Source organism: Xiphophorus couchianus, chromosome 17 (genome assembly GCF_001444195.1).
Source record: "Xiphophorus couchianus chromosome 17, X_couchianus-1.0, whole genome shotgun sequence".
Classification (NCBI taxonomy): Eukaryota; Metazoa; Chordata; class Actinopteri; order Cyprinodontiformes; family Poeciliidae; genus Xiphophorus; species Xiphophorus couchianus.
The window spans coordinates 13,581,890-13,608,206 of NC_040244.1; the positions used below are offsets into that span (position 1 = coordinate 13,581,890).

The following is a 26,317-nucleotide window of genomic DNA, read 5'->3' on the forward strand; positions in this document are numbered from 1 at the left end:
GCACCACTGGGTTGATTTTAAAAATCTGTTCCTTACTGTAAAACACAAAAACCTAAGAGATGCTTTAAGGCTTTTGCACATGATTACACAAAGATGTTAGAATATGGGAAAAGCCAGGCACAGAAGGAGCTATAGTCATTTCAGATCAGCAGTCCATGGAAATGTAAACGGTGCCAATAAAAACCACTTTTGCGCTATAAATGCCACAGCACTCCCGGGATCACTTTGGTGCGTTTAGAAGTCCAGCATGACCCTGAAGGGAGCCCGCTCTGGGAATGAGTTCATCTGCAGTCTGTGGACGTCTTGTTTTAAATACCTTCAGTTCCCATTCGTAACGGCTGCGTGGCTCGTAAAATATTCCGTCTCGTACTCACCGCGAGTCGTTGGACGGAATTGGGCGGGAATCCCAACGGAATGCGAGTAAGCTGATTAAATGTTGCTTTCATAATTGAGAGAGCCATGCTAATTTGTGCTAAATCCCCTATCTTTTTTTCTGATGCTACATGAAAGGAAGACAATAACAAACTCAGCATGGTCTAATTATGAGCTATGATTAGAAGAGGTGGTTTAATTTGCAAAGACACTTTAGAGAAGTTCCTCCAAATACCTTGTTCTACTGAACATAGAGGGAAGCTTTACTTCACAATTGCTCCATCTTGCTTGTTTAATACTTCTCTCTTCGACCCATTTCCCTCACAATGTAAATAAAAAACAAACTATTTATTAATATGATGTTGCTCACAGAAGTAGGCCAAAGCTTCCCAGTAGAAAATGTTTCTAATTTAACCTTGTGGCTCCAGCTTTGGGCATGTTGCTCTGGCGCCATCTGCAGTTTGATATCAAGAATGCATCTCAACTTCATTTAATTTTAATGGAGTAATCAACACAAAGTAGTGGATAGCTATGAAGTGTAACGTATGTTTTTTATTTTTTTTATTTTGGAAAACTGAAACCTGAAAAGTGTGACGTGGTTCAACTTACCCCATACACTCAATGCATATAAATTTTGTCTGTAGTTTACAAATCTTAAATATTAAATCAACACTCTGCACTTATAATAATTACAAAGATGCAAGACTGCCATCTGGTGGATAACTTAGTCATTGGCGCATTCTTCATGCTGATTTTCCGGCAGGTGTTCCAGTTTTTAGAGACCAATCATACATGAAGCTATTGAACTGAAGAGCTCCTTCAGTGACGGACTGCTGCATCTTTTGAGCGCAAAGCGGAACCATCATAGATCCTTCCTCCTGGTATCTGTTAAGACTATAACTACCACCGCTCCCAGCAAACTCAAACTATTTTCATTTTAAATAGCATCCTTGACATATTTCAGCAGTTTTCAACTTCTTAATATGATGGAGATCAAGTTTTGTTTTACAATTTTATTTCCTCCCAAGGCAAGCCGAGTTTGTCCGCTCTGCCCCAACATGGAACAATCTCACAGGCTTTAACAATGCACACATGGGAAATACGGGACGAAAACAGTGGCAAAATAAGGCAAACTTCTTCTTTGTGAGCTGTGAAAGATCAGCTTTCCGAATACGCCACCCGGCCCAGGGGTGGACAGCTCAGGAATAGAATGCTTTGGTTTTAATATTCAATTGTAATGAACAAAAAAAAAGAAAAAGTTAAATCTGTTAATCCGTGTTCAATTCGACACAATCCACCAGATTTCGACATCTGATTCAGCAACGAGGCTAACCCAGGCAGCTGAGATCAATAAGTATAGTCACTCATGCTCACTTTAAAAACAATAAATAAACAAACAAATAAGTGCTATTTAGTGTAGCATATTAATACAATAGATATTAGGGCCATTGTAGATAGAAAAAAACATAATGTATGCCAAAAACACTTGGACATTTTGAGGTTAAATTTAAAAAACTTTCTAGGGAAATAAAACTAGGAAATTTCTGAGTTTCAAAAGTCAAACATTTTTAACAGTTGAAATTATCCGGGTTTCAAACTTTCTATTAAAAAAAAGGAAAATTCTGAGTTTGAAAGGATAAAAATGTGCTAGAAAAACATGGACATTTCTGAGCTCGTAAAGTGAAATATTTGCTAAAAATGATCAAACTCGGACTTTGAGATTAATCTCAAATTTGAGAATGAGTTTCAACAGTCAAAGATTTGACTTTTGAAAATGTTCTGTTTCAAAATTCCTACCAAAAACAAGAATATTTCTGAGTTGGAAAAGTAGAAAATTTGCTAACTTTCGGATTAATCTCTGAAAATTTCAACATTTTTTGCAAAAAAAAGTTCCAACTTTGGACTTTTCAAACTCAGAAATGACCTTGTTTTTTTCCAGAATGTCTGAGATTTATTGGCAAGAATGTACTCATTCCCTCACTGCAGTGGCCCTAATATGGCGTTGTATTTTAGTGTAATTTTTCACATAATAATAATAATGGGATGCTAAGGCAGAGTGGTAACTGTTGTAAATAGGAGTTTAAAGAAGACGCGACACCATGTGTCTGTAGCAGGTTAAATGATTGTCGCTTCATGCAGTTTCACTGTGAACATATAAACTAAAGGAAACCCCATGCAGTTACGCTGGACGTCCATCGCACCACAAGTTAAAGTTCACTTCTTTATAGGATTGCAATCTAAACAGCATCCAGCAGCATCAGTCTCTTCACGGGGGAAAAAAATAAAGTACTTAAATGTGCTAAAAGAGAAAACAAATTCCTTGAAAGGTGTAGGATCCTTCTTTCAGCTCGCGGACAGCAACAGGTTGGGGGAGGGCTGCATTACTCGTACTTCTGTACAACTTGGGTGTCGGTCTGCAGGGTTAGGCTGCTCCTGTTGGAGCTGAGAGGTGTTCAATGAGGCAAGGAAACACTAAGCTTCTGCGTAACAGTTTGGCTTCAACATTCAGACAGTTCTGAAAAGAAAACGGACGACAAGAGGTGGAAAAAAGTTCAGGCGGCTCTGTTTGCATGACCTTCACACGGACAAACAAATGCTGCTCTATAAACCCTTAAAACCCCTCCCTGCCCTTATCTGTTTTATGGAGAAAATGGTTCTCAAGAACACACAGGTGTTAATATCTTTAGATAAATTGCGATGTCTGTGGAATATAGTCTGCATTGCTGGTCTTATTACAGTGCAGGTGCATCTCAGGTCGGAAATATCTTTAAAAAGTGCATGATTTATTTTGCCGATTATGGCTTCCAGCTGCTGCTAACTTCGTCATCATCCCCCCTGCTTGAATTAAATAAAATCAGTGCAATATTTGAAAAAGATTATGCTGCTGTGTTGTCATCGAAACATCTAAGCTGGACCACCACACTGATCCCGAAAGGAAATTAACTGTTGTGACTCATAATTCAAGGTTCTTTGAGGGTTTCATCCCCTCTTTACCTAAAAGAAACTCCACTTAATTCTGCATTGAACAACAAATGCCGGCAAATATCTTACAGCCTGTACAAAGTGCATTATTAGAAGGTTGAGTGGGATGAAAACTGTAGGAAAAAAAACACAAACAGGCACGTGACCTTTTAACCCTCCTGCAGTCTTAAGATAACATTAGGACCCCACAAGTTCGTTACCCTGTGCGCGGTCAGGCAGGGGTTGCACTGACCCTGTGTGCGCTTTTACCAGGTTTTTCTTATTTGTGTGTTTTCAGGAACTGACAGTCTGGCTGGGCGTAAGAAAATAATTCAATCTGATAATTAGCTGTATTTCAGGTTTTCGTTAGCCGAAAGCCATAATCCCCAAAACAAACAGAAATAAACCCTTTAAATGTACCACTGCGTGTAAATGAATCTTTATTTTTGTTTGTTTGACCAAATTATCTTTTTGATTACATTCTAATTTTTGGTTATTCGTCTGGAGTACACTGAGATCTAGAAACGCATTTCATCTCTAGCTAGCCTAGCTTGGCTCATAGTCCTCCAGCAGCAGCTCTTTGCTGACCTTTGTGACAGGAACATGCAAACAGATCCGTTTCAGGTTTACGGTTCATGTCATGACTGTGAGCCGTGGAAGCCTTTCAGATAATAAATATTCCTAGTAAACTGTCACATCGCTACCTCCTGGTGGAGAGTTCATTCAGGCCTGTTGCGCCTCCTGAGGCCGGTTCCAGGCTGCTCTGAACACACCTGCTCAATGTTTGTCTCGCATGATGAAGAACACTCCGAGTCTTCCACCTCGTCTTCCCCTTTATCGCCCGCCTCTGCTTCTTCTTCCTCCTCCTCTTCTTCTACTTCAGCAGACTCTTCCGGCCGGAGCTCCATCGTCTCGTCGCCCTGCGCCGCCGCCTCGTCCCTGCCGTCAGCAGTTTCCTCTGGAGCCTCCAGGGAGTCGGGGGAGGGCTGAGCGTCCGCCGTCGTGGGGGTCTGGCTGGCTCCGATCGACTCGATCAGCTCGTCCAGGTTCCGGCCGCGGGACACGTCTGAAACACAGAGTGGGATTTTAGCGGCCCGCAAACACAAGGCTTCCATGCAAAGCAGGTGTGACGCAGAAGTCTGGGCTCCATCGATTCTCGCAAATCTCCCCGTCCACCACAGTCAGAAATGTTGCCTATCATGCAAAACCGACTCCAAGGGAGATTCAAAGCAAAGGGCCGCTGGGGCTGGGAATTCAAAAACGATGGTCAAGAAATGGAACGGTGAGGCCGAGTCTGTGAGGAAACCAGTGTGGAGACTTGCTTTAGGTGATGATGGACATACACTTTTGTTACAGTTGTGCTTTCTAAAAGCATTTTTTCACATTTAATTACAGCACAACTGCTAATTTGTGTGGATTTTACAGGGAGAGTCTTCAACATCCACTGACTTTGAGCTTTTACATGCTGCTTCAATAAATATGATTTAATGGCCAAATTCCCTCTTTCGTTCATTATTGAGTTTGATTTGGGTATTTTAAAGCAGAATAAAAATGTAAAAAAAGTTTTACTATCCATCGCTCAGACTTTAAAAACACACAGATTTGTGTGAGTGATTCTGTGTGCGGAGACCCTACAGAACCCCTGAGCGCGCTCACCGTTGGCGCTCAGCGGCGGACAGTCCATTCCTCTCTTCTTCATCAGGTAGCGGATGGTCTGCAGCTGAGACATGATCTCGTTCTTCTGCTCCTGGGCAACAGATTTCACGCTACGGAGGAAAACGGGACAGAAACGTGGAAGTACGGTGAAATCTGAGATTATACAGTTTACTCAAGTGTGTAGAGGTGAATGTGCAATAGGAAACTATTGGTAATGTACACTGGTTGATTGGTTTGACATCAGGATGTTGGCCTGAATGTACCTTAATCAAACATTTTTATGACAAACCATTCTTATTTTTGTAGAAAATAAATTATTGAATAAATTATCTTTTTCTGATTCCAGTTTCCTAACGTTTTGCTGGTGTAGAAAATGGTTTTAGTCCATTTCAAGCAACAACAGCACCTGCGTTTCTATTAACCATATAATTGAGCAAATTGGAATTAGGAAAATAATTTTGATTAATGGAAACATGCCCATTTTTTAAAAAAAGGAAAAAATTTTGCGCTAGCAGGAATTAGTTTATCAACTATATTGAAATTAGCGTATTTCCCAAAACACTTTCACATCAAACGAATCACAGGATTGACAGCAGCGACGTTGGTACTGACAGAAATGATGAAGAAGACGACAGGAAGTGGTGGGAGGATGATGGTGCTCCATGTTTTCTAATGACTTATCACGTGAACAAACTCATTCAGTTGTGATTTTAATTGCATTTCCAATTTACCGGAAACGCTGCAATTGTGAAATTGTGATTTTTCGACATTAGCGGAATATCGACACAGCTTTGCTCTCATTTGTAATGGAAACGCAGCTAGTGAGAACCTTCTCTAGAAATCCTGGCTGCATTGGAGCAAATTTAATGAATATCTGCATTTTTTGAAAAAAAAAAACCAAAAAAACATTGCTGGATATTTTTGTCCCTATTTACAAAATTGCAGAAAGAAAAAACATGGCTACTAGAGCAAAAATATATCATATTTTACCAAACATTTTCCATTTACAATAATAGAAACTGAAATGACAAATTTGCTCGTTATTAAACTTTGGTCACACAAAATGAATCCAAACACAGCAGTTTGGACACCTCTGACCTACGGAACTCTACCATAGAACAGAGGAGAATAATTAACACAACTGCTTTATTTTTATTTAAACAGCGGACACTTCTGTGTGAGGAAACCTGACCAGTTAGTGAGCGGGTCCAGCTGGGTGAGGATGGAGTTGAGCATCCTCTCCGTCTGCGCCAGCCTTTGTTCCAGCTCATTCAACTGGTTCTCTGTGTCAAAAAAAACAAACAAGACAGGAATACAAATCAACCGTAACCAAATCCGTGCGGCCGCAGCCCGAACAAAGGCAAAGTGGCAAACACACCTGCCTCCGCTGACTTTTTGGCCCCCTTAGCGAACTTATCCTTTTGTGTTTTGTTATCTGAAGACTTGATCTGCGACGGAGAAGCAAATGAGACATTTCGATTTCAGTTATTGCGTTTGAGAGAGGCAGAGTGTGACGTAAAGTGGCTACCTTCAGAAACTTATATGCCGCAAACACGCCCACTCCGATGGCGTAGAGCGGCATCAGGGTGAACACGTAGCCTTTGTTGTTGTTGGACTTGTACTTGTCGCTCTTCATCTCCTGCTCCAGGCGCTTCTTCATCTGCTGGATGTTGTCGGCGCTCTGATGGGAGCCGGGGGGGCTCATGTTGATGGGCTGGGCCCTGGATGCTCCGGGGCCTGGACCTGCAGCGTCATGGAAACGGGGAAAGGAGAGGAATAAGAGTCTTGAGTCGACTGTGCCGAAAACCCAGATAAAAAGGAATTTGGGTTGTACTGGTAAATCTGCCTGCAGATCCATTAGATGCATCAAAATGAAGAGTGTGGAACATTTTTGGTTTCTAAAGAGGACCAGCAAACATCAATTGCTTTGGTAAACACCTTTAATTCCTAAGTTTTATGTTCAAGAGAAAAGTAAAATCAACCGTCTCTGTCTACCATCTTGGAAGTCTGTTTTCTCTTTCAGGTGTCCAAAAATAAAGAAAGAAATAAACACAATTGGTCAAATTTTCATCCTGCAGGTTAGAGAACAAAGGAAACTGAATTGGTGCCTTTTCAGAGGAAATCCACAATAAATTCAAACGTTTCCACTTTGCGTCATCACCCCCATCTTTGGAAAAAAAACCCAAAACACTTCAAATAAATCCCAAAACTCTACTTCAACTTTCTTGTGTCGATGTTTGGCTTTCAAAAAAACCCCATAAAACTGATAAACATTCTGATTTTATTCCTCAGCTGAGAACAAGATGGCGACCATTTGGGATGTTAAACGGAAAAGGAAATGAAAGACTTTGTGGGATTGCACTAATCCACTCAGTGTAATGGGTTGGTGTCATGAATCTACTTTTACTTTACACTACACTGCTGGAAGTAGCCATTACAGCACTGTAAGCTACAGATAGAAAACCACACGTGCTCCATAAAACCTCTATAAGCTGTAGACAAACCACAATAGATCTGTGTAAAGAGGGTTAAAGTGCGCAAAGAAAACATCCTCATGACAATGAGGCCGAGTGCAACAGATTGTTGCTGCCAACGCCACATTTATTGAATTATTCGTGGTGTTCTTCGTCTGGGTAGTTGCCCCACAGCTGGCAAAGAGAAGGACAAAATGGAGGAGCTTCACACTCAACATGGACAACGTTAGATGCCATTTTGTCATTCTGTTACAGTTTACTGGGTTTTTGACAGACCAACACAAAGTTGCATATATTTATGAAAAGAAGGAAATAATTTTACGCATTTGTATTCAGCCTCTTTTAAACCGACACCCATAATTAATATCCTATATGAATTAGAAAGTTTTATATTTCACACTAATATAACCCCCCCCATAAAACTTTATTTTATTTTTATTAAAATATTAATTAAAATACATACTTTTTTAAATGTCAAAAACTATTAAGTGGTCTAAGCAAAGTCTGGACTAGTATAAATGTTAAGGTTGACAACTTATTAGCTTTAAAGGGGCATTTAATTCTTATAGACTGAATAGCTTTTCTCATGTGAGTAACCAATTTAAAATGGATTTTTATGTTAAGTCGGGTTAACTTTAGCTAATACAAAAGATCTAAAACGATTAAATGTGGCAGATCTTATCTGTATCTGTACATTTTTGCACTGCCACATCACTGAACTTCGACATTGTGGCTTCACGCCATAAGCTTATGGTGCATTCAAGTACACTTCAGAAACTAGCGTACTAAAGTATAGAAACCTAAAATTCTCAAATGAAACTGATATCAAATACAAGCTTAGTTTTACTCCCTAAATAGCATCATTGCGTTACTTTTTGTGTGCGTCATAAATTGGTTTGATGCTAATATTCGTATAAAATGATCAAATCTGCACTCACATCTACACTAGTCTATTTTTAAATGCAAAATTAAATTGAAAAAAAAGCAGGAAATAATACTGATAGCCAACAGAACACATTTTTCTTAAATTTGTAACTATTTTACGGCATCCTGTTTGGACATTTAATCGTTTAAAACTAATAAGGTTATCAGAACCATGGACAGCAGCCACCCGGATATAAAGTTCAGCAAGTCTACCGATATCCTCATTAACGCACTTCAAGTTCAACTAGATTTAAAATCCAATTTCCTAAGAAAAGATTAGAATGTTGCACTTTTTGTTACGTTTCCTTCCTTTTAAAGGAAATATTTTGGCAACAATATTTCGGGTATATTCGGGTAAAAGCCTGACTGTTCCTGAGGAAAAATGCGACAACCACACACAGGCCACGGACAAGAACACACACACACACAGGACACCAGCGGCCTGGTGGGAAACACACACAACCCAGAACGGGAACTCGTCACCTTTTCTGTTGTAGCGATGGTCAGATTTGGTTTCCTTTGCCGCTGTTCCCCCACCGACACCGAACAACCTCGGCAGGACGACAAACGTGAAGAGCACCGCCGTGAACGCCAGGGCGACTTGTTGAGATGTTGACAGTACCATCCCTGCTGCTAGGGAAAATAGCCGAGGAACAGCGCCGAACACCGGGCACAAACAGCAGGAAACAGCGCTAGCCGTCAGTAAAGAGCAACTAAGCTGTGAGAATGCGCCTGGAATCAGATATAAGCTGGAGTTATGAGAGAAGTGTGCTACGGAAGCTGCCTCTTGCCACTCTAACACCGAAACAGCTGCGCTCTGTTGCTTACACTGATTGCTTCCGGAACGGAAACCTTCACAATAAAAGCTTCTGCTTCAAAACTAATCTTTAAATGTGGACCGACGGCATACTTACATCTATATTACATCCGTTTATATATATATATATATATATATATATATATATACTGCTCAAAAAAATAAAGGGAACACTTTAAGTGTTAAACACCTGTTTAAGTGTTCCCTTTATTTTTTTAAGCAGTGTATATATATATATATATATATATATAAATTGTTTTCAAATGTGAAGATGAAGATTATTTTTATGTTTTCTTTGTGAAATATTGCTTAAAAAACAACTAAAACCAATAAAATAAAAATAAATCTAATAATTTTTTTTTTTTTTAAATAAAGAAGAAAACGGATGCAAGTCAAGACTAAACATTTTTATTTTGAAGGTGCGACACTTAGACATCCGGAGTCGCTGGATCAACATGTTCTTTTGCTTTTTGTTACCATAGCGCTTTATCACACTACAGGAGACTGCCCTCTGCTGACCAAAAAAGGGAAAAAGAAACCTTGCGTGCACAATGGAGGAAATTAAAACAAGAGATGGGTAAGTTTTAAAAAAAGTCACGTGACATTTGAAGGTATAAGTGAATGGCTGGTAAAGTGCGTGTGTGCGCATGCGTTTGTTTCTAATACCTTGTGACATTTTCTTGAAGCCTGGACCCACAACGTGGGTGAAACGCTGTTTTTGGGTCAGGGGTTAGATTTAGGTCAAAGGTGTGAATTGAGTTTTGGTTAGGGTTTAGACTGTAGAAATGAATCGAAGTCAATGGAAAGTCCCCACAAAGATAGCCACGCAAACCTGTGCGGGTGTGTGTGTGTGCGGGTGTTTTAGAAGCAAAATTATAAAGCTGTCGGGTTTTGGTCTGAGACGCTGGACTAATTAGTGCTTGGAACTGATCCATATTGGTTTTATATTAGGTTTCATATTAGTTATATTATTAGTTTCTGCCTATATTTTCCTTTGCCCAAACGTAGATCACCATGAACTATCTTTTGACACTTGTATGTCAAATAGAACATTCCTCTATACAGGCAGCTGCTACAGTCATTTCCTTTGTTATGACTATCTAATATTTTTGTTGTTGGTTTTTCTACCCAGCAGGGAATGTGTAAAAGACTCAAATGCTCCAAGAGACCGTCTTGCTGCTTATTTTTTACTGTTTCCATCTGATAAGAACAAAACAAAAATACATTACTGAATGATTTGTCTTCTTGATATCATTTTAAGAAATTCTACAGCAATGAACCAGATTTTTAAAAAATATGTCAATTAACTTTTTTTCTCTTTTTTTAGTTGGATCACTTGTTCTCTTTTTTCAGTGTGGTGAACCATTGCTAACACAAAAGCTAAGAATTTCAGGCACATCTGGTTCTTTTTACTGGGTCTGCTGATTAAATTGGCTGATGGAATCTCAGACTTGATCTTGCATTAAATTATTCTGCTGATAATGCAGCAACATGTTCATAACTACTGAAATGTTCATCTTTGGTTCGTCGTTGTTTTTTGTTACTGTGGACTGGTTTAGCTCAACCACGTTGTGTTTTAACAAGGGATAATGAAGGAACTGTGAATAATAATTAATCCTGTACAGCACGATATGGTAGGAAGACAAAATAAGGTTTTAAAAACAGGGATGGTGTTATCAGGATATCAACTTTGACAGTTAAGGATGGCTCCGCAAACAGGTCATCAAGCCTCCTTCCTGAACTTGTGTAACCTTGTTGAAGCCAACAAACCTTTATACACCCCACTCCCTTTATACGCTTGCACGCTTTCTCTGAATGAGCCGCGGCCAGCATAGACGCTTTTCCTGTACGGAAGTCCTTTAACAAAAAAAAAAAACTCTTGAGGAGTTTATAGTTGTTGAAAAAGATCAATAGATGGTGATAAGGACAATGATTCTGTTGTTTGGAACGTTGTTCGGAGAAAAATTTGTAAAACATTTAGATATTTGTGGTTTAGATATTTTCATTACGATTACAACGCTGAAAAATATCTGTATGTTGAACAGCAATAAGCAGTAAAATTGTGTCAGGAAAAAAATGAGCAAAATGTAAAACAATAAAAAAAAAACTGTTGAAGTTACTGTAAATAAATTAAATCAGTCAAAACAATCATTTGTTTTGTTTTATGTTTGCACATTCATCTCATAAGTTGTTCTCGTGTTAATTTTAAAACATTTTGAGCCCTAAAATCAACAATAGCAAAGCCATACAACAGTGGAAGAAAAAGAAATACTTTACCCATAATTCTACTCTGTTTTACCGTAGAATTTACGTTTTCTTTTTCTAAAGTGAAAGCTATATATAGGATAATTTCTATACTTTCATGCTGAATTTATTTCAACAGAGATTTCAGGAAGTACAGGATGGAAAAAGTACCACAAGGTGAACCAAGCCTCGAAGTATTCATAACCTTTCAACTATTTTACAACCTTTCTAATATTCCTTTACGACCCTAAACTGTGTGGTACGGCTGAGGTAGCACTTTGTTGAAAACTTGCTAATACAAATCTTTCGGTTTAGGTCTCCGTCAGCTTTACACATCCATACTCACATCTCTGCCTCTTCCTCATACAACAGGTCTAACAGTAGGTTGATTTTATATTTAGCTCAATCTGTCTGACACATTTCTCTAAGCGTCTCCAGAGCATGATGTTGCCACCACCATGTTTCATTAGGGATGGTGTCCTCAGTGCATCATATACCTACATTCAACACGCAACAAGTTAACTTCTGGTCTCATCTGAACACATTTTCCCTTTTGTTATTTGTGTGATGAACTGCAAATGGGGCCTGTTGAACAAAACCACACAACGGATTAGCGCACAGCGCATTCTCCCATTTCACATGTCGCTCCGAACATCACAGCAGCTGCTTTTCTGAACTCATCTCGCTCCCTAAAAATCGTCATCTTAGGTTCAGATTTGTTCAAATCTAGGAAATAACACAGGACTCCCTGTGTTATTTGTTAGGAGCAGCATGCGCTCCGGGAGCCGGCCGGGCACACGCGCCTCCACCGGGCGGTCATCGTGAAGTGAAGCCGTCATCCGCTGCACGACGCGTCGGAGCAAAGAGCCATTCCGCTGCATTGACCTACATTTGTTTGGCTCTCTAACGAAATCTAAAATAACTCAGAATTAACCGCCGGAACTACAGCGTATCTAAAAAAGTATCTTAACCGACACAGCTGTAAATTTCAAGCCTGACAATATTCTAGATTTTGCGCCTCCATAAAATAACACTTCTGTATATGCAGTGAAATATTGTTTCTGCCATGTTGAGGCACTCATTGACCCTTCTCCAGTGAATGAATGTTTAAACTTATACAGCTGCTCTTCAGACACTCCCCGCCATCTTCGGATCATCTTGGATAAACAACCGAGGCCAAGTTGAGCGGCCCTAAACGTTATCTTTTATTGTCTTTTATCTTAAAAAAATAAAATAAAATAGACATCCTGGTTATTTTTTTAAAATTTTTTTTATTTTTTGTGATTTCCTGGTTGATTTACCAAAAGTGTTTTCGTAGGAGTTCAAATAAGTTTGTCAAATACAGCTTCAGTTTGATATTTCAACGTTTGGTGTCGTTTCAACACATTTGAAATGGCCTTTAATTTTAAAAGTAGCTTCTTCTTTTTTTTTTGTAGTTTATAAAAAATTGAATTTACTTTCAAGAAATATGATGTCAATTAGTGACAAAACCTCAACATCCGATTATTTCAGACAAAAGTTAAAGTGGTGGCAAGTTTTTAAGGATGAGTTGGTCATCAAACCATTTCAAGTCATTTTTTAAATTGTTTATAGATAAAGCTTGTTAAGAGGAAAAATGACGGTTACCGCTGTCTCAATAAGTCTTCAATGTAATGATGAGGAAGTTATTTAACTAAAAACTCTCAAAAGAAGGATAAAGTGCAGTGAGGCTGTAAAAACAGGGTGTAAAAATTAATTTTTATTGGGCATTTTGAGGTCAAAACAGGCTTAATCACGAAACTGCTTGTTCATTGCTTCTGCAATAGCTCAAAGGATCACAGCAGTACTTATGCAAAAGGCTTCGTGTCAAATGTGTTTGCATTTTCAAGAGTTTGCAAAAGAGATCAAGCGAATGCTGGCTTAAGGCAGACAGGTGTGTTTTATCTGCAATTTTTTCTGTCCATTAGTCTGGTAAGGGTTATAAAGACGTTTCTAATTAATTTAATTTAGAGATAAATAATAAAAAAAACATATTCAAAGGTTGGTGAAAAAAAAGATGTTTAAGAGTGGACATGCTAGCCAGTTCTTACATGTTTGGTCAGGGCTAACATAGACCTAAAAATGAATTCAAACTAATAGAGAGCTACTTAACATTTGAACCTCAAAAACCTGTCGATTATGGGTTGTCGGTGCAAATGAAAAGTCAATGACCATAAAAACCTGGAAAAACTTCAATGTCTGCTATACGACGCCTCTAGAACAGGGGTGCTCACGTGATCGCGATTCTGTGTGATCGCGATCGACCGGTCGATCGCGGGAAGGTTTTGAGTGGATCTCGGCAGCAGGTGACAAACTGAACGCCGCCAGGACAATGAGACCAGCACCTTCTCTTCTGACTGGCTTATTAAAGGATTCACTAAGATCCTAAACGTTTGAGGCTTCATTAAAGAATAATATTTAAAATCAACAAAACGTGTTAAAATGAATAATCTCAGTAATTATTGTTTCAACAAGATGTTGCGCAATTCAGTGTGTTTCGGTTCCATTAACAGAAAAAAAAAAAAAAAAACGACAACAACAAAAAAAAAGGGCCACTCAAAGACCGATTGTCTAGCAGAGCAAGAGTTTAAATTAGCTAATCAACCACCGCTGTGATCATGAGAGGATTAATAATCGAGAAATAAATATCAAGCCCGGAAACCTGATATCGTGGTGGACTGAATGTTATGTTTTTAACGTAATCTCTGCTCGGCTTGCGGGGCTCAGGCGGTTGCCATGTCAACGGGTGTGCTAAAACGACACAGAGAGAGAGAGAGAGTAAAAAGGTACGAGTGGTTTTGAGTTGATCACCTGTTCGGGTTGTTTTACCTTTGTTTACCTTCGCTGTGGCGCGTTTCAGCCGCTGTAGTTTCTAAACGTTCAATAAACGACAAAATTGGACTAATTACCTCCTTTGTTTGTGAGTATAAGTCATTCACAACAAACGTTAAAAAGGACAAATATATCTCATGAAGTTTTAACAAACAAATGGCTTCTACCGCGATAATTATGTGAAATTAAATGAATTATTTCCCAACTTCAGAAGATTTGCCTTTACCTCTACAGAGCTCTTTGGTTCCTCATATCAGTCTGTAGCTTCTCATATCAAACCAAATTTCAGATCTACCATAATTTACTGACACCTGCTGGCCTCAGGTGTGCAACCAGCTTGTGACTGAGAAACCAGTAACCTCCTCCCAGTGTCAGAATCTCACTGAGGAAGAAACTGCGTCAGGTTTTCTACAGCTTTATTATTTCTGCTATTCGCTTATAAACTAAGTCAAAAGAGTTTAATTTACAATTTTATGTCTTCGTGTCATGAGGTAGATCTCAGCCGGCTGGTGAGAGAAAAAGTAGATCTTGGTCTCAAAAGGTTTAGGCGCCCCTGGAGTTTCCTGCTTTTACATTTACGGTTCATGTTTTTACATGCAAGCACCATGCAGGCTTAAAAAACAAAAACAAAAACACCGTCAACGGCTGCAAGAGGAGGAAACAAGAGTCGAACTCAGATGTGTTTGTTTTATGTTTGTTTATTGAGAAAAAAGAGCTGTTATCTAGTTCCACAGAATGAGGTAGCAATTTTCTCTGTGGAGGAGAGAGAGAGAGAGCAAACACGTTTAAAGTTTGATTAACTGTCAGCTGATAGCAAGTCAAGCTTGCAAGCAAACTGAAAAAAAACTGTCACCACGCCCTGACCTCAGTATTCTGCCTTGCACATTTTTGAAATACAATTTCAATTACAAGTTTTTCTGTTTGTACTGCGGCAGCGGCTCTGACGGCGCCTGTGCCGTTCAGCATCCTGTTGTTGCTCGTCCCACACTGAGGGACTATCGACTGATCCATTGCTCTAATTATGGCAGAGGGGGGGGACCTAAAAATTCAGCCTTATTTTTTTCTATAGGTGAATGACTCATTTATTTTGTTCTTTGCTTCTTTTGCCTTTTCATATTGATACTGTTTCAGTACAAAGGTTTTTTTTAGTGAGCTTTTTAGGGGCTGGGGGGGCAAATCTACACTTTTCCAAGACTTGGGAGGACTGGAGGTGGCGAGGGGTCCGATCAGACCCTGGGACGTCCTCCAATGCCTGGTTTTATCCGTTTGGGCTCAGGAGGAGCGGCTACGTCAAAGTCAGGCTTAAGTAATTTGAATAAATGCACAGTCACAGATTTCTTCAAGAGACCAATAAGATCCGTCAGATTCATCGATGCTGCTGTTGATAAATTGCAACATCTTTTCATGGAGGATTAAGAGGAACTGAAGCACTTTATCTCTTCAACAGCAGATTAAATGTGTAATTAGCCTCAAATTTACATTTCCAAACTATTCTCAACTGAAAAACATCATAATCATAATCATACCTATGATGTGCTCAAATAAATAGCTTTAATCTGACAATTTAACAGTGGAAGTCGATATTTTAACGTGAGGCTCTGACAGCTGATTCATTCATGTTACTCTTTGTTTTGTTCCACATCTTATCAATAATTATACAGAACAAACATGACAAAAAGGTCAAAATTAAATATATATTATATATATATATAATATATATATATTGCAGTTACTGCAAAATATCTGCAGTATCTCCAGATATTACATCATTGGACTATAAGTCATTGGTACAATGTCTTGATTGCAACACCTTGGCTTCTTTATCATCCATTCCTCTATTCCCCTCAACACATGCAAGTCTATTAAAGGCCTTTCTGTCTGTCTCTCAAAAACACAAACAGTAACAGTGCCCACATGGATGATTATTAAATTGGAATCCGGAAAGTCTCGGCTAAATTCGGTGTCCTGGCTTTCTGAAAAAATTGTCTATTCAATAAAAATTCATATTTTGCTACCTGTTCATCAATTCTTTTGTGAAACCAAAAAAAAAAAAAAAAAAAGCAGCAACAAGAAAGCCAACGTGTGAGGAAAAAGAAATTAAACACGGAGGTGGCATTGTCATGCCGTGGAAATATTTTTTGTAGAGGAATACATGTGCTGTCAGGCCAATGTGTGACGACACATGAACATTTGTCTGAGCTGGTCAAATATGTCAGTCCTGACATTAAAGAAATAATAACCAAATCCAAAGAGGGGGAATGCAAATAAGCACATTCACCTACTGCCACCTCCTGTGTTGTGCCAACCTGGTCAGAAGGCACATGTTGCCCAGAAGAAAAAAAAAAAGAAAGAAAAAAGATTCCATTGGGAGCTTCATTAGAATTGTTTCGATCAAAACGTATTCAGGTACTGGAATGACCTAGTCAAAGTCCAGTTCAGGGGTGAACCAATAAATGTAATTGACCTCAGAGTATTCATAGGGTAAATAGTAGATAAAGAAAGTTGTGTTCAGAAATGAGTACCGAAAAAGAACATTGTTACCCAAATTACGCCATAAGCTAATCGGTGAGAACAACGAATCCAAATTTCTCCTCGACTATCAAATTCTTTTTTTTTGTTGTTTTTAAGGAAAATGGAGGCCCAAACGTCCAAGGTGGTGCTGTCTCTGGACGCTAAACAGGTGGCCTCGCTCAAAGACGGAGTGAGCTTCAAGAAAAACCCAGAAGACGGGAGATGTTACATCATCTACAAGAGCAGCGGTGGCTTCAAAGCCTGCAAGAATCAGTGCAAACACCAAGGAGGGCTATTCATCCAGGACATAGAAGACCTGGACGGCAGGTGCGGCCATTTCTCCAGAACAAAACAGCAGAGTTGAGATGATTACGAGACTAATAATTCCAGCTGCTGTTCTCGCAGGACGGTGAAATGCACCAAGCACAACTGGAAGTTAAACGTGTCGTCGATGAAATACGTGAACCCGCCCGACAGCTTCCTCCAGGACGAGCTCGGTAAGATGAGCATTGTATCTGGCACATGCAAACACCAGCTGAATCATGATACTTGCTTAGGTGCTAGTACTGAACGGTTCTTTGAATTGTGTTACAGAAACAAAAGCCAGCTAAAACGTCTCCAATTTCAAAAGATGCTCACAAAGTCAAGTGTTTGGCTTCTGCCAGCTGTCTGACTGGGAAAGAACATTAAACTAATATTAAAAGAACACAGAAAATAAATTAATAGATTGTATAAAGAGACTGTATGTCCTCCATTTTGAGTCCTCCATTTTCTTGTTACTCGAGTCAAATTACCCTACTAGTCAAATAATGGACTCCACTAGAAGTAAAAGTAGTTTCGTCAGAATATTACTTAAGTTAAAACTAGTGGAGTGTGTGCTTTCAAAAATACTTATATTTTATAAAGTTTTTGAGTGTAGTCAGGAATATTTGGGAATATTTTCTACCAATTTGGCATTTTCTACCAGCTTTCCTTGACGCTCAGACACTTTGCAGTTTCAAGCGTTATTCATTCACGTCACAATCTACAAGGCAACACCCAGCAGGACGAGAATGATTCCTCTCGAAACTGGTTCAAAGCTGCGTATCGCCACCTGCTGTACGGGGGGGGGGTGTAGTTTGTAATTTTATTGCGTGTCGGTGGAACAAAAGACACAAACGAGGCAAATGGAAGAGAAATGTAGTGGAGTAGAAAGTATCAAGTTTCAAAAAAAAAAAAAAAGCTCAAAAACTGCTTTAAGTAAATTTATTTTGCTACTGCCCACCTTTGCCTGTTTTTCTCTTTGTTGCACCTCTCTTGTTATTGAAAATCATCCCTAGTTACACTGCACGTTTCAGCTCTTATCAAAACATATGTAGCTGCAACGTGATTCACAGTTTCATAAGATAAACTAGAACATTTACTACGAACAGTATGACTGAATAAGGCTAATCAGCACCATTATGCTACCAACTATCTTATTATAAACATGAAGAATAGGATGTCCTTCTCCTGAGCAGCAGAGACAGCTGGCGCCAGACAGCTGGCGCCGGCTGTCAGGAACATACTGATTAGTATTTATATAGGTTCTTATTTTAATTCGATCAATCTGTGAAGACTTGACAACATATGCAGGGTATTCTCTTCTGTTTTTTGATTTTTCAGAGCCGATGTACATTTTAAAAAATGATAATGATAAAATGATAGCCAGGTTGAGATTATTTTTACTAAAAGTTTTGCAGAAAACTTAGAATACAGTGGCTTTTGTTTTTTACGTTCGCAGAAGTTGAAATGTTGGATGATGGAGGGATGCAGCTGGTTGAGCTGAGCCCCATTGACCCCTGGCTGGCTGACCCCAGAGAACCTCAGGAGCTCCAGGAGGGAGAAGTGAAAGTAGGAGCTTTGTCTTTCTAGACTTTGAGAAAAAACTAAACAAAACAAAAAAAAAAACTAGTCCTAGAGGAATAAAAGCTTTAACGCTCCCTTCCAGATAACATACCTCACCCACGCCTGCATGGAGCTGCAGCTGGGAGATAAGTGCTTCCTGTTTGACCCCTGGCTGAAGGGTCCCGCCTTCGCTCGAGGCTGGTGGCTTCTCCACGAGCCGCCGGCAGACTGCCTGGACCGACTCTGTGCTGCAGATCTCATCTACATCAGCCACCTGCACTCCGACCACCTCAGGTAGACTTTGGAAATGTTGGAAGTATTCCCTGTTGCCATGTCGAGATATATCAGAGCAGGGGTGTCCAAACTTTTCCCCCACCAGAATCGTGTCAAAACAACCAAAGTCAAGCAAGCAAAGTAGTCCAATTTTTTATTTTTGTTTGACCCAAAATTTGAAGAAGTTTAATAAATGAAATAAAAGCTGATTTGGCTGCAGCACAGTCCGGTTCTTAAGTAAAAGTCTGCGGATCGATGAGGTTCTACTTATGATGAAAGCTTGGTTACACTCTGTTGCTTTTCACTTAAAGTTGTTCTGATCTTGACTGACAAACTGTGTCTTAGTAGTTTTCACTACTTGTTAACAATTAGTTTGTTTGGGGTTTTTTTTTTTTTTCAGATTAAGACCTTAAAGTTTTTGTCACTTCCTGGAGTTATTATTTTGTAGAACTGCCTTTTATGTTAAAAAACAGCTGTGGCTATCTAGACACTGAAATTACCACCAATTCTTCTAATAAAAGCTTAAGCTCCAGAAGGTTGGATAAGACGAATCTCTGAACAAGTTTCCAGTTGGTTTGGGGTTTGGATTTTGACTAGGCCACTCTAACACATGAACATGCTTTTATTTAAACCGTTGCCACTATCGTCGTTACCCAACACCTAACCACATCAATCCTCCCATCAGCTCTGACTGACTTCCTTTTGACTCCTGAAGACGAATGTTTCCCCAGTGATGGTTTTTGTTACGCAACAATATTTCTTTGACATTTTTAATCATGTCGGTTTAGTGAGTGAATCACTTCGAGTGATCTTCGACCGAGTGAAGATCGATAGAGCGGAGAAATTGAGAAGTTTTCCCTCGATGTTTGCAACACTTTGTCACCCACAAATAAAATCTTCTCATTCCATCTGAAGTTCTGTGCTGTTGTGTGAGAGTTGTATAGTTCTCTGAAGAAATGTAAAGATTAGATGAAACCAGTTCCCGTTTCAATAGCATTTGAGCGGCCACTCCTCTAGAGTCATTAGTGTTTCATGTAAAGTAGTTGTTACATACTTATACTTTTAGTAACAATGGCAAATTATGCTAATAGTAGTCAGTGATTTTGACCATTAATATCAAGTGAACATCAACAATAAGAGCCTAAATTTTGGTTTGACCAAATCTATTCTGCTTCTCTTCCAGTTATCCCACTCTGAAGGTGTTGTCAGAACGGAGGCCAGACATTCCCATATATGTTGGTGACACATCCAGACCAGTTTTCTGGTTAGTAAAATGATAACGATGTAGTTTCATTTATTGACCTATGACCTCAACACAAAGGGATATGCTAAAGGTGACCCGTTATGCTTCCTTGACCAGGTTGGGATAGGTCTATGGGTGATATAAAACATGTTCATAACAATTTTCTTTGCAAAAAAAAAAATCATCAAAATACATCCAAGTTGAATGACGTTTTAAGAATAAAATATAGTAATTTTAACTGCTGGTGGGACTGGATTAAAAATCTAAATAATTAGAGGTTTTGTAATTAAATATTTCATCAGAGTTTATCTCATTTATCAAATTTTTTTGCGATTACTAAAAAAGAAAAAGAAACAATTATGTAGATTGAAAATTATTACAAAAACTTCATTCAGCACACATTCCCTCCCCCCTTTTTTATCTGCTTTAATACAACAGGAATTTGGAACAAAGCAAGGTCAAGCTGACCAATATCAGAGTCACTCCTTTTGGTGTCTGGCAAAATGTAAGGTTTACACTGCTTATCAAAATCAGTCTTTACCAGAAAAGGTAGTTGACCGTTTTGATTAGTCATTGCTGATCTGCTTTTGCTTTTCCAGGTTGACGATAACCTGAGGTTTATGATTCTGATGGACGGTGTCCATCCTGAAATGGACACTTGCATCATTGTTGACTATAAAGGTACCGAAGATTTTGCCTTTGTAAAACACCATCTGACCATTTTTTTTTTCTTTTAAAGTGTATTACATTTTTGGGGGGCTTTTTTTTTGCAGGTCACATGATCCTGAACACGGTGGACTGCACCAGGCCAAATGGGGGCAGACTACCAGAAAAAGTGGACCTGATGATGAGTGATTTTGCTGGTGGTGCGTCTGGATTCCCCATGACATTTCACGGAGGGAAATACAGCGGTGAGCTGAACACTGTACAGTGCTGCCCAGAAAATATAGTTGGTTCTTTTCTTTTACTATAAAATATAGGAAAAAAATGAAAGAAAGCCAAACACCATCAACAGACTGTGTTTGTGCCAAAAGGCAATTCTTCGCTGCAGTGTATGAGATTGATCTGGTTCAGACCATCACTGTTGGTAGTGTTGTTTCAATGGATGGACAAGCAAAATGTCTTTAATGTCACTCATTAAATTTTGAGTGAACAATAGTCACTCAAAAACATTTTGTTCCAGGCAACAAAATGTTGTTACACAGAAGTTTAATTGATAAATAACTCAAGTAGGAGAATGGAAAGCACAGTGGGACTAACAGTGAGCCTTGGGGAACACCTTTCGCAGAACAAAGAGATGTTACAGCAATGGCACAGATCATCAAAATGTGAAACCATAGAGAAATAAAAGTATGTGAATAGTTGCCAAACAACATTATGTTGCACTCAGGTATGTTGTTATCAAAAGGAAATGGAGTGTCTCAAATGTAATGCGTCATTCTGATCTAAAAGTGAGGAAGGAATACAGATTTGGAGAGCTGTGAATAATTCACTAAGCTGTTGTAAACACCCTTCTAGCCAAATGTTGCAAGGTCCCAGCTGTGGACAATTCCAGACAACGCTCTTATTGTTTCAGCAAAACGCGGGTCAAGAGATCTGCGTCAACCAAAGAAGGACCGGTTGAGAACGCCACACACACACGGACAGATTTGAGCATAAATACGCACGGCTCCCTGCGAGAGTCCAGGCTTTCTGTGAGAATATCTGATTTGTGTAGTGCACCAGAACCCTCCAACGTTGGTCCAAAATAAAGCAGACCTAAACGGAGTCCGGTGTGATGATTGTTTTGTTATTAGCCACCTTTAACTCCCCAACAAAACAAATCACAAAGCCAAAAATGTTTTTGTTGTGCACGACATTGTTGACATTGTACCAATGGTGATGCTTCCTCATTCTCAGACTCGTGGAAGGCAGAGTTCATCAAGAACGAAAGGAAGAAGTTACTGAACTACAAAGCCACGCTGGTCAAATCCCTGCAGCCGAGAATCTACTGTCCCTTCGCTGGATATTTTGTGGAAGCTCATCCATCAGACAAGTTCAGTTTACACAGCTGCACTGGGGAGCAGTTGCACCAATGACTGATGCACTGGGGTTGAATGAGAGGGCCTAATAACATTCTACTGTTCTGATGTCACAGCAGATGCAGCTGCTGTGAGCACTTTATCTCAAAGATAATAAACAGTATAGATAAACCAAGCCATGGCACCTAAACAGTAATGTATGAACAGTTTGTTGTAAACTTTGACCTTCCAATGTGTGTTTTTTTTTCTCTCTTCTAAATGGGTGAAGGTACATTAAGGATACAAACATCAAAAACAGAGCAGAGGACCTCAACGCACTCATCAATCAGCTTTCACTAAACACCAAGACGTGGACTCCCAAACCTGGCGCTGTGCTGGACCTCGGCCTCGCACTGAAAGACAGCAGGTGGGCCATGACTCAACGTTGATTTGTGTAATGCAGTTGTGCGTTTTCATGTTGTGCAGCGTGAAGGTGCTTAATCTCTAGAAGTCGAGAACAAGCATAAATGATTAACTTTCAGGTGATAGTAGGGTGACTTTACCGTAACCTTTCTGAAAACTGTATCAAGAGTGGAAATGCTCTCTCAGCGATTGGTTGAGAATGCTTAAGAAAAGCTTCAAATGTCAACTTAAGATGGTACATAAAGTATAACATAAAGGTTAGGCTGCGATCTGCAAATAGGCCAAATCAAAGGAGTTCACGCGAGGTGTCATGTAGAGTCCAACATTAGTCGGTGTAGTTGTGAAGTTGAAATCTGAAAAGTACAGTTCATACATTTGTATTCGACCTTATTTTTCAGCCAGTCGCCTTCACGTGTCACATTTCAGGGTTTCCCCAGTGCAATGTAAGCCTGGCGGGCCACCAGGCTTTCCTTGTGCCCCCACCAGGCTTAGCATTGTTTATTTTTTTAAAGTCTTTTTAAAATGTTTGCATTTTTTAAGACTTTATAATTGGTGTTCAGGTATTAATCTTCCAACCTTTTGACAAGATAATTATCAAGTGATACTTTCAAATTTCCTGTCAACTTTAAACATTCAACTCAAAAACACGACGGGACGCCAGATGAATGACTGCCCTAGTGCCCAATCACCGGGCTCAGCAAGTTTTTTTTAGAGGAAACCTTGCATTTAGTTAAGATAGTCCTTGGGTATGTCTGAGAAGTTTCACATCCTGAAACTACTTTTGGCTGTTTGTGAAAAGGAGAAAGTACCCAATGACAAATATTGACACCAAGATGTGAAAACAAAGAACGGTTAAAACCACTACATCTCAAGCCTTTGTAGTTTTTCGTTTTCCTTCACTGCTTCCTTTGATGTGATCAATTCCAGTGAGGCCATTACTGATCCTCCAGCCAATGCCAAAATCTACAAGGACAGCTGGGAGTTTGACTTGTATGTGGATGAGCTCAACAGCGCCATCAGCAGTGAGATATTTAAGCATGAGAGCTGGATCCAGTTTTATTACAGCTGGGCAGGCTTTCAAAACTACAACCTGGTGGTGCGGGTAAATATTATTTGACCAGAAGGATTCAACTCCAATCTTCTTCAAAAACCTATCACTGAAACTCTTGGCTCTTCTTCAATCTTTTTGTTTTTATTTTTTCCCGTGGCTGCTGGATTGCTTGATTTTCTTCTATATATTTTGTTGTGAGAGATGATGCCTTTACTCTTCATCCCTTTGATATCCAAACTTAAAATATTTTAAACTGACATTTTACTTTCATTTAGATGATTGAAACAGATGACAGCTTTAAACCAGTGAGTAATGGCTATGACTACATGGTGGACTTTTTGGATTTGTCATTTCCTTCCACAAGACCGGACAGAGAGCACTCCTACCTTGAGGTAAGCTCCTCTTGTGTGCGAAGCAGCAAAAAGGAGCTGAACATATTTTTAGAACTTAAAATATGCATGGGTAAGACATCCGCAACTGCCCACGGACAACTAAAATCATTTGAAACTGTGTCAGCCTATTGTAATAGTACAATAGGCTGTACAGTTTGTAGATGTGTGCGCTAACATCTTCTGGATTAGATCTTCTAATCCAGAAGATGTTAGCTTCTGGATTGCTCCAGAAGCTAACATCTACAGACTTCCTTGTCTCTGCTCTTGGTGGTATGGCCAATCAGCGCCAAGGAAAATAAACCGCACTCCCGGTTCTCTGGCTGCTTTGCGACTGGCTGCTTTTATTTCCGAGAGAAATAAAGATTGTTTACATCCGTGTCTGTTTCGCATCAGCTGCAGTTTTGTAGCGTAGACAGTAGACAATAGATAATGGAATAACTGATGTTGCTGCGCTCTGTAATAAGTTAGTGAAATAATACTGATGTTGACTAAAAGTGGGCCGAAAACAGAACCTTGAGGAACCCCTCATATCATTATTGATACCAAATCACACAAAGCTGTCCTTTAAGTCAGATCTGATACATCAGGCTTAAATTGAAGGCAACTGGACTTACATAGACTAAGTCAGATGTAAATTGATGACCTGCTCATTCCTCACCTAACTTGTTGGGTCTTTGTGTGCTTGGTCACTTGAACAGAATATAATGTTAATCAGTCAGTGCTGCAACTTAAGTTATTAGTCCTGCTGGAATTCCTCACCGATTCTTCAAGGTGTGACTGGTCTGAACGATGTCTACTGCAGCTAAGATAATATTAACTCTGTGCCTGTTGCTAAAAAAGGCTTTTTCTCTTATATACATATCCACTCAGACATATTGAAGGTATCAAGGTTTCAAAGAAGATGTACATTTTGTCAATCATGCTCTGTATGACTGGCAGGAACAGCCTAACGTTTCTCTGTGTTTAACTTTAAGGTTAAAAACAGAATCGGCGTGATGAGGTACGTGGTTCTGCACGGCGGCCTCTGGGACGACCTGTACATCGGCTTTCAGAACCGCATCAGCCGAGATCCTGACACCTACCACCACAAGTAATAACACGCAGGAAATTTTTTTTACATATTTGCATTTTATAGCTTTTATTTCTTCTAAACCCATAAAGCTAATTTATTTATTTTTTTGTGTTTTCATTTTGGTCTTCAGGTTCTGGAACCACTTCCAGACCCAGTTACCTCTTCACAGTCCAGACTGGGAACAGTTTCTGCAGCGAGTCCCTCCCATCCAGGAAACAGACTCATTAAATTATGGCCTATTGAATTACTGTTCCATTTTATAGATTTGGAAGGAGGGGATGTGAAAGAAATGCTTTGATTTCTTGGTTTAAACCAAAGTAAAATGATTAATTGCATGAATTAAGCCAAAGTGGAATTTCCATGAAGCCTAATGGAAGTTATCTTCCTAACGGAAATTAATCTTCTGGGATTTTTTTATTATTATTATTTTCTTACTTATTGAATGTATGAGTTTTCTAAACCCTCATGTATAAATGATTTAGATATTTTAGTGTTTTAAAGCAAAAAGCAATGCCGCACATCAACTGCATTTCATAACACTCCAATCCTTCACAGTACATTTATTCTCACCTCACGCCTCCTTTTCCTCTCTCCCCACCAACCATGCAAATCCTAGTTTCATATATTCAAGAAAAGCAGAGGCATGACATCTCATTTACACGCAACTGTCCTCCTTTAAGGTACTTTTGCTCAAGTCCATATAATAAATGAGCCAATCACGTGGCAGCAACACAAAGCATTTAAGTGTACAACTGGAAATCGGCAACAAAAAAACCCCAAAATGACAGAAGTTGCGCCTCCATTGACTGTATAATTGCGCGATTTGACATTTCAATTAAAATTTGAGTAATGAAAACACGGCAATTTTGAGGAACTTTGTTCTTAATTTAAAAAAATTAAAAATTTGGCACTAGTATGAAGAACGTGTTTTGGCTGGATCAAAGTTGCTTTATTTTGCAAAACTGCAAATGGAAACACTTTTTCACGCCTTACGTGATCAACAACCGGACGCTGCCACTGGCGCAAACCACGAAGAAAACGACAGGAAGTAGTGGGAGTATTCAAATTCAAAAACACTTAATTGATCCCAAGGGGAAATTAAATGTTGTTGTAACTCATATCAATGCAGATTCCTCAAAGAGTTATTGTAGATGGTGTGATTTTAATCAAGTTTCTCACAAAATGAAG

At 39.2% G+C, this 26,317-nt stretch overlaps 2 protein-coding genes across 2 annotated transcripts; one reads left to right on the forward strand and one right to left on the reverse strand.

Moving 5' to 3' along the window:
- Positions 1 to 1,370: 1,370 nt before the first annotated feature.
- Positions 1,371 to 9,228, reverse strand: LOC114160721 (protein RIC-3). Its single transcript, XM_028043454.1, has 6 exons — positions 8,871 to 9,228; positions 6,518 to 6,732; positions 6,368 to 6,437; positions 6,182 to 6,272; positions 4,990 to 5,099; positions 1,371 to 4,399 (listed from the first exon to the last, which is right to left on the reverse strand). The coding sequence occupies exons 1-6, from the start codon at positions 9,010 to 9,012 to the stop codon at positions 4,053 to 4,055; spliced, it is 975 nt and encodes a 324-aa protein (XP_027899255.1). The 5' UTR covers positions 9,013 to 9,228; the 3' UTR covers positions 1,371 to 4,052.
- A 6,121-nt stretch (positions 9,229 to 15,349) lies between these two features.
- On the forward strand, positions 15,350 to 25,904 carry cmah (cytidine monophospho-N-acetylneuraminic acid hydroxylase). The gene is made up of 15 exons (XM_028044464.1): positions 15,350 to 15,367; positions 16,927 to 17,136; positions 17,215 to 17,306; positions 18,572 to 18,681; positions 18,779 to 18,969; positions 20,132 to 20,212; positions 20,630 to 20,696; positions 20,791 to 20,872; positions 20,965 to 21,102; positions 22,091 to 22,226; positions 22,481 to 22,618; positions 23,542 to 23,716; positions 23,941 to 24,057; positions 25,032 to 25,147; positions 25,260 to 25,904. Exons 2-15 carry the CDS (start codon positions 16,931 to 16,933, stop codon positions 25,390 to 25,392), a joined length of 1,782 nt encoding a protein of 593 aa, XP_027900265.1. The 5' UTR covers positions 15,350 to 15,367; positions 16,927 to 16,930; the 3' UTR covers positions 25,393 to 25,904.
- Positions 25,905 to 26,317: the final 413 nt, after the last annotated feature.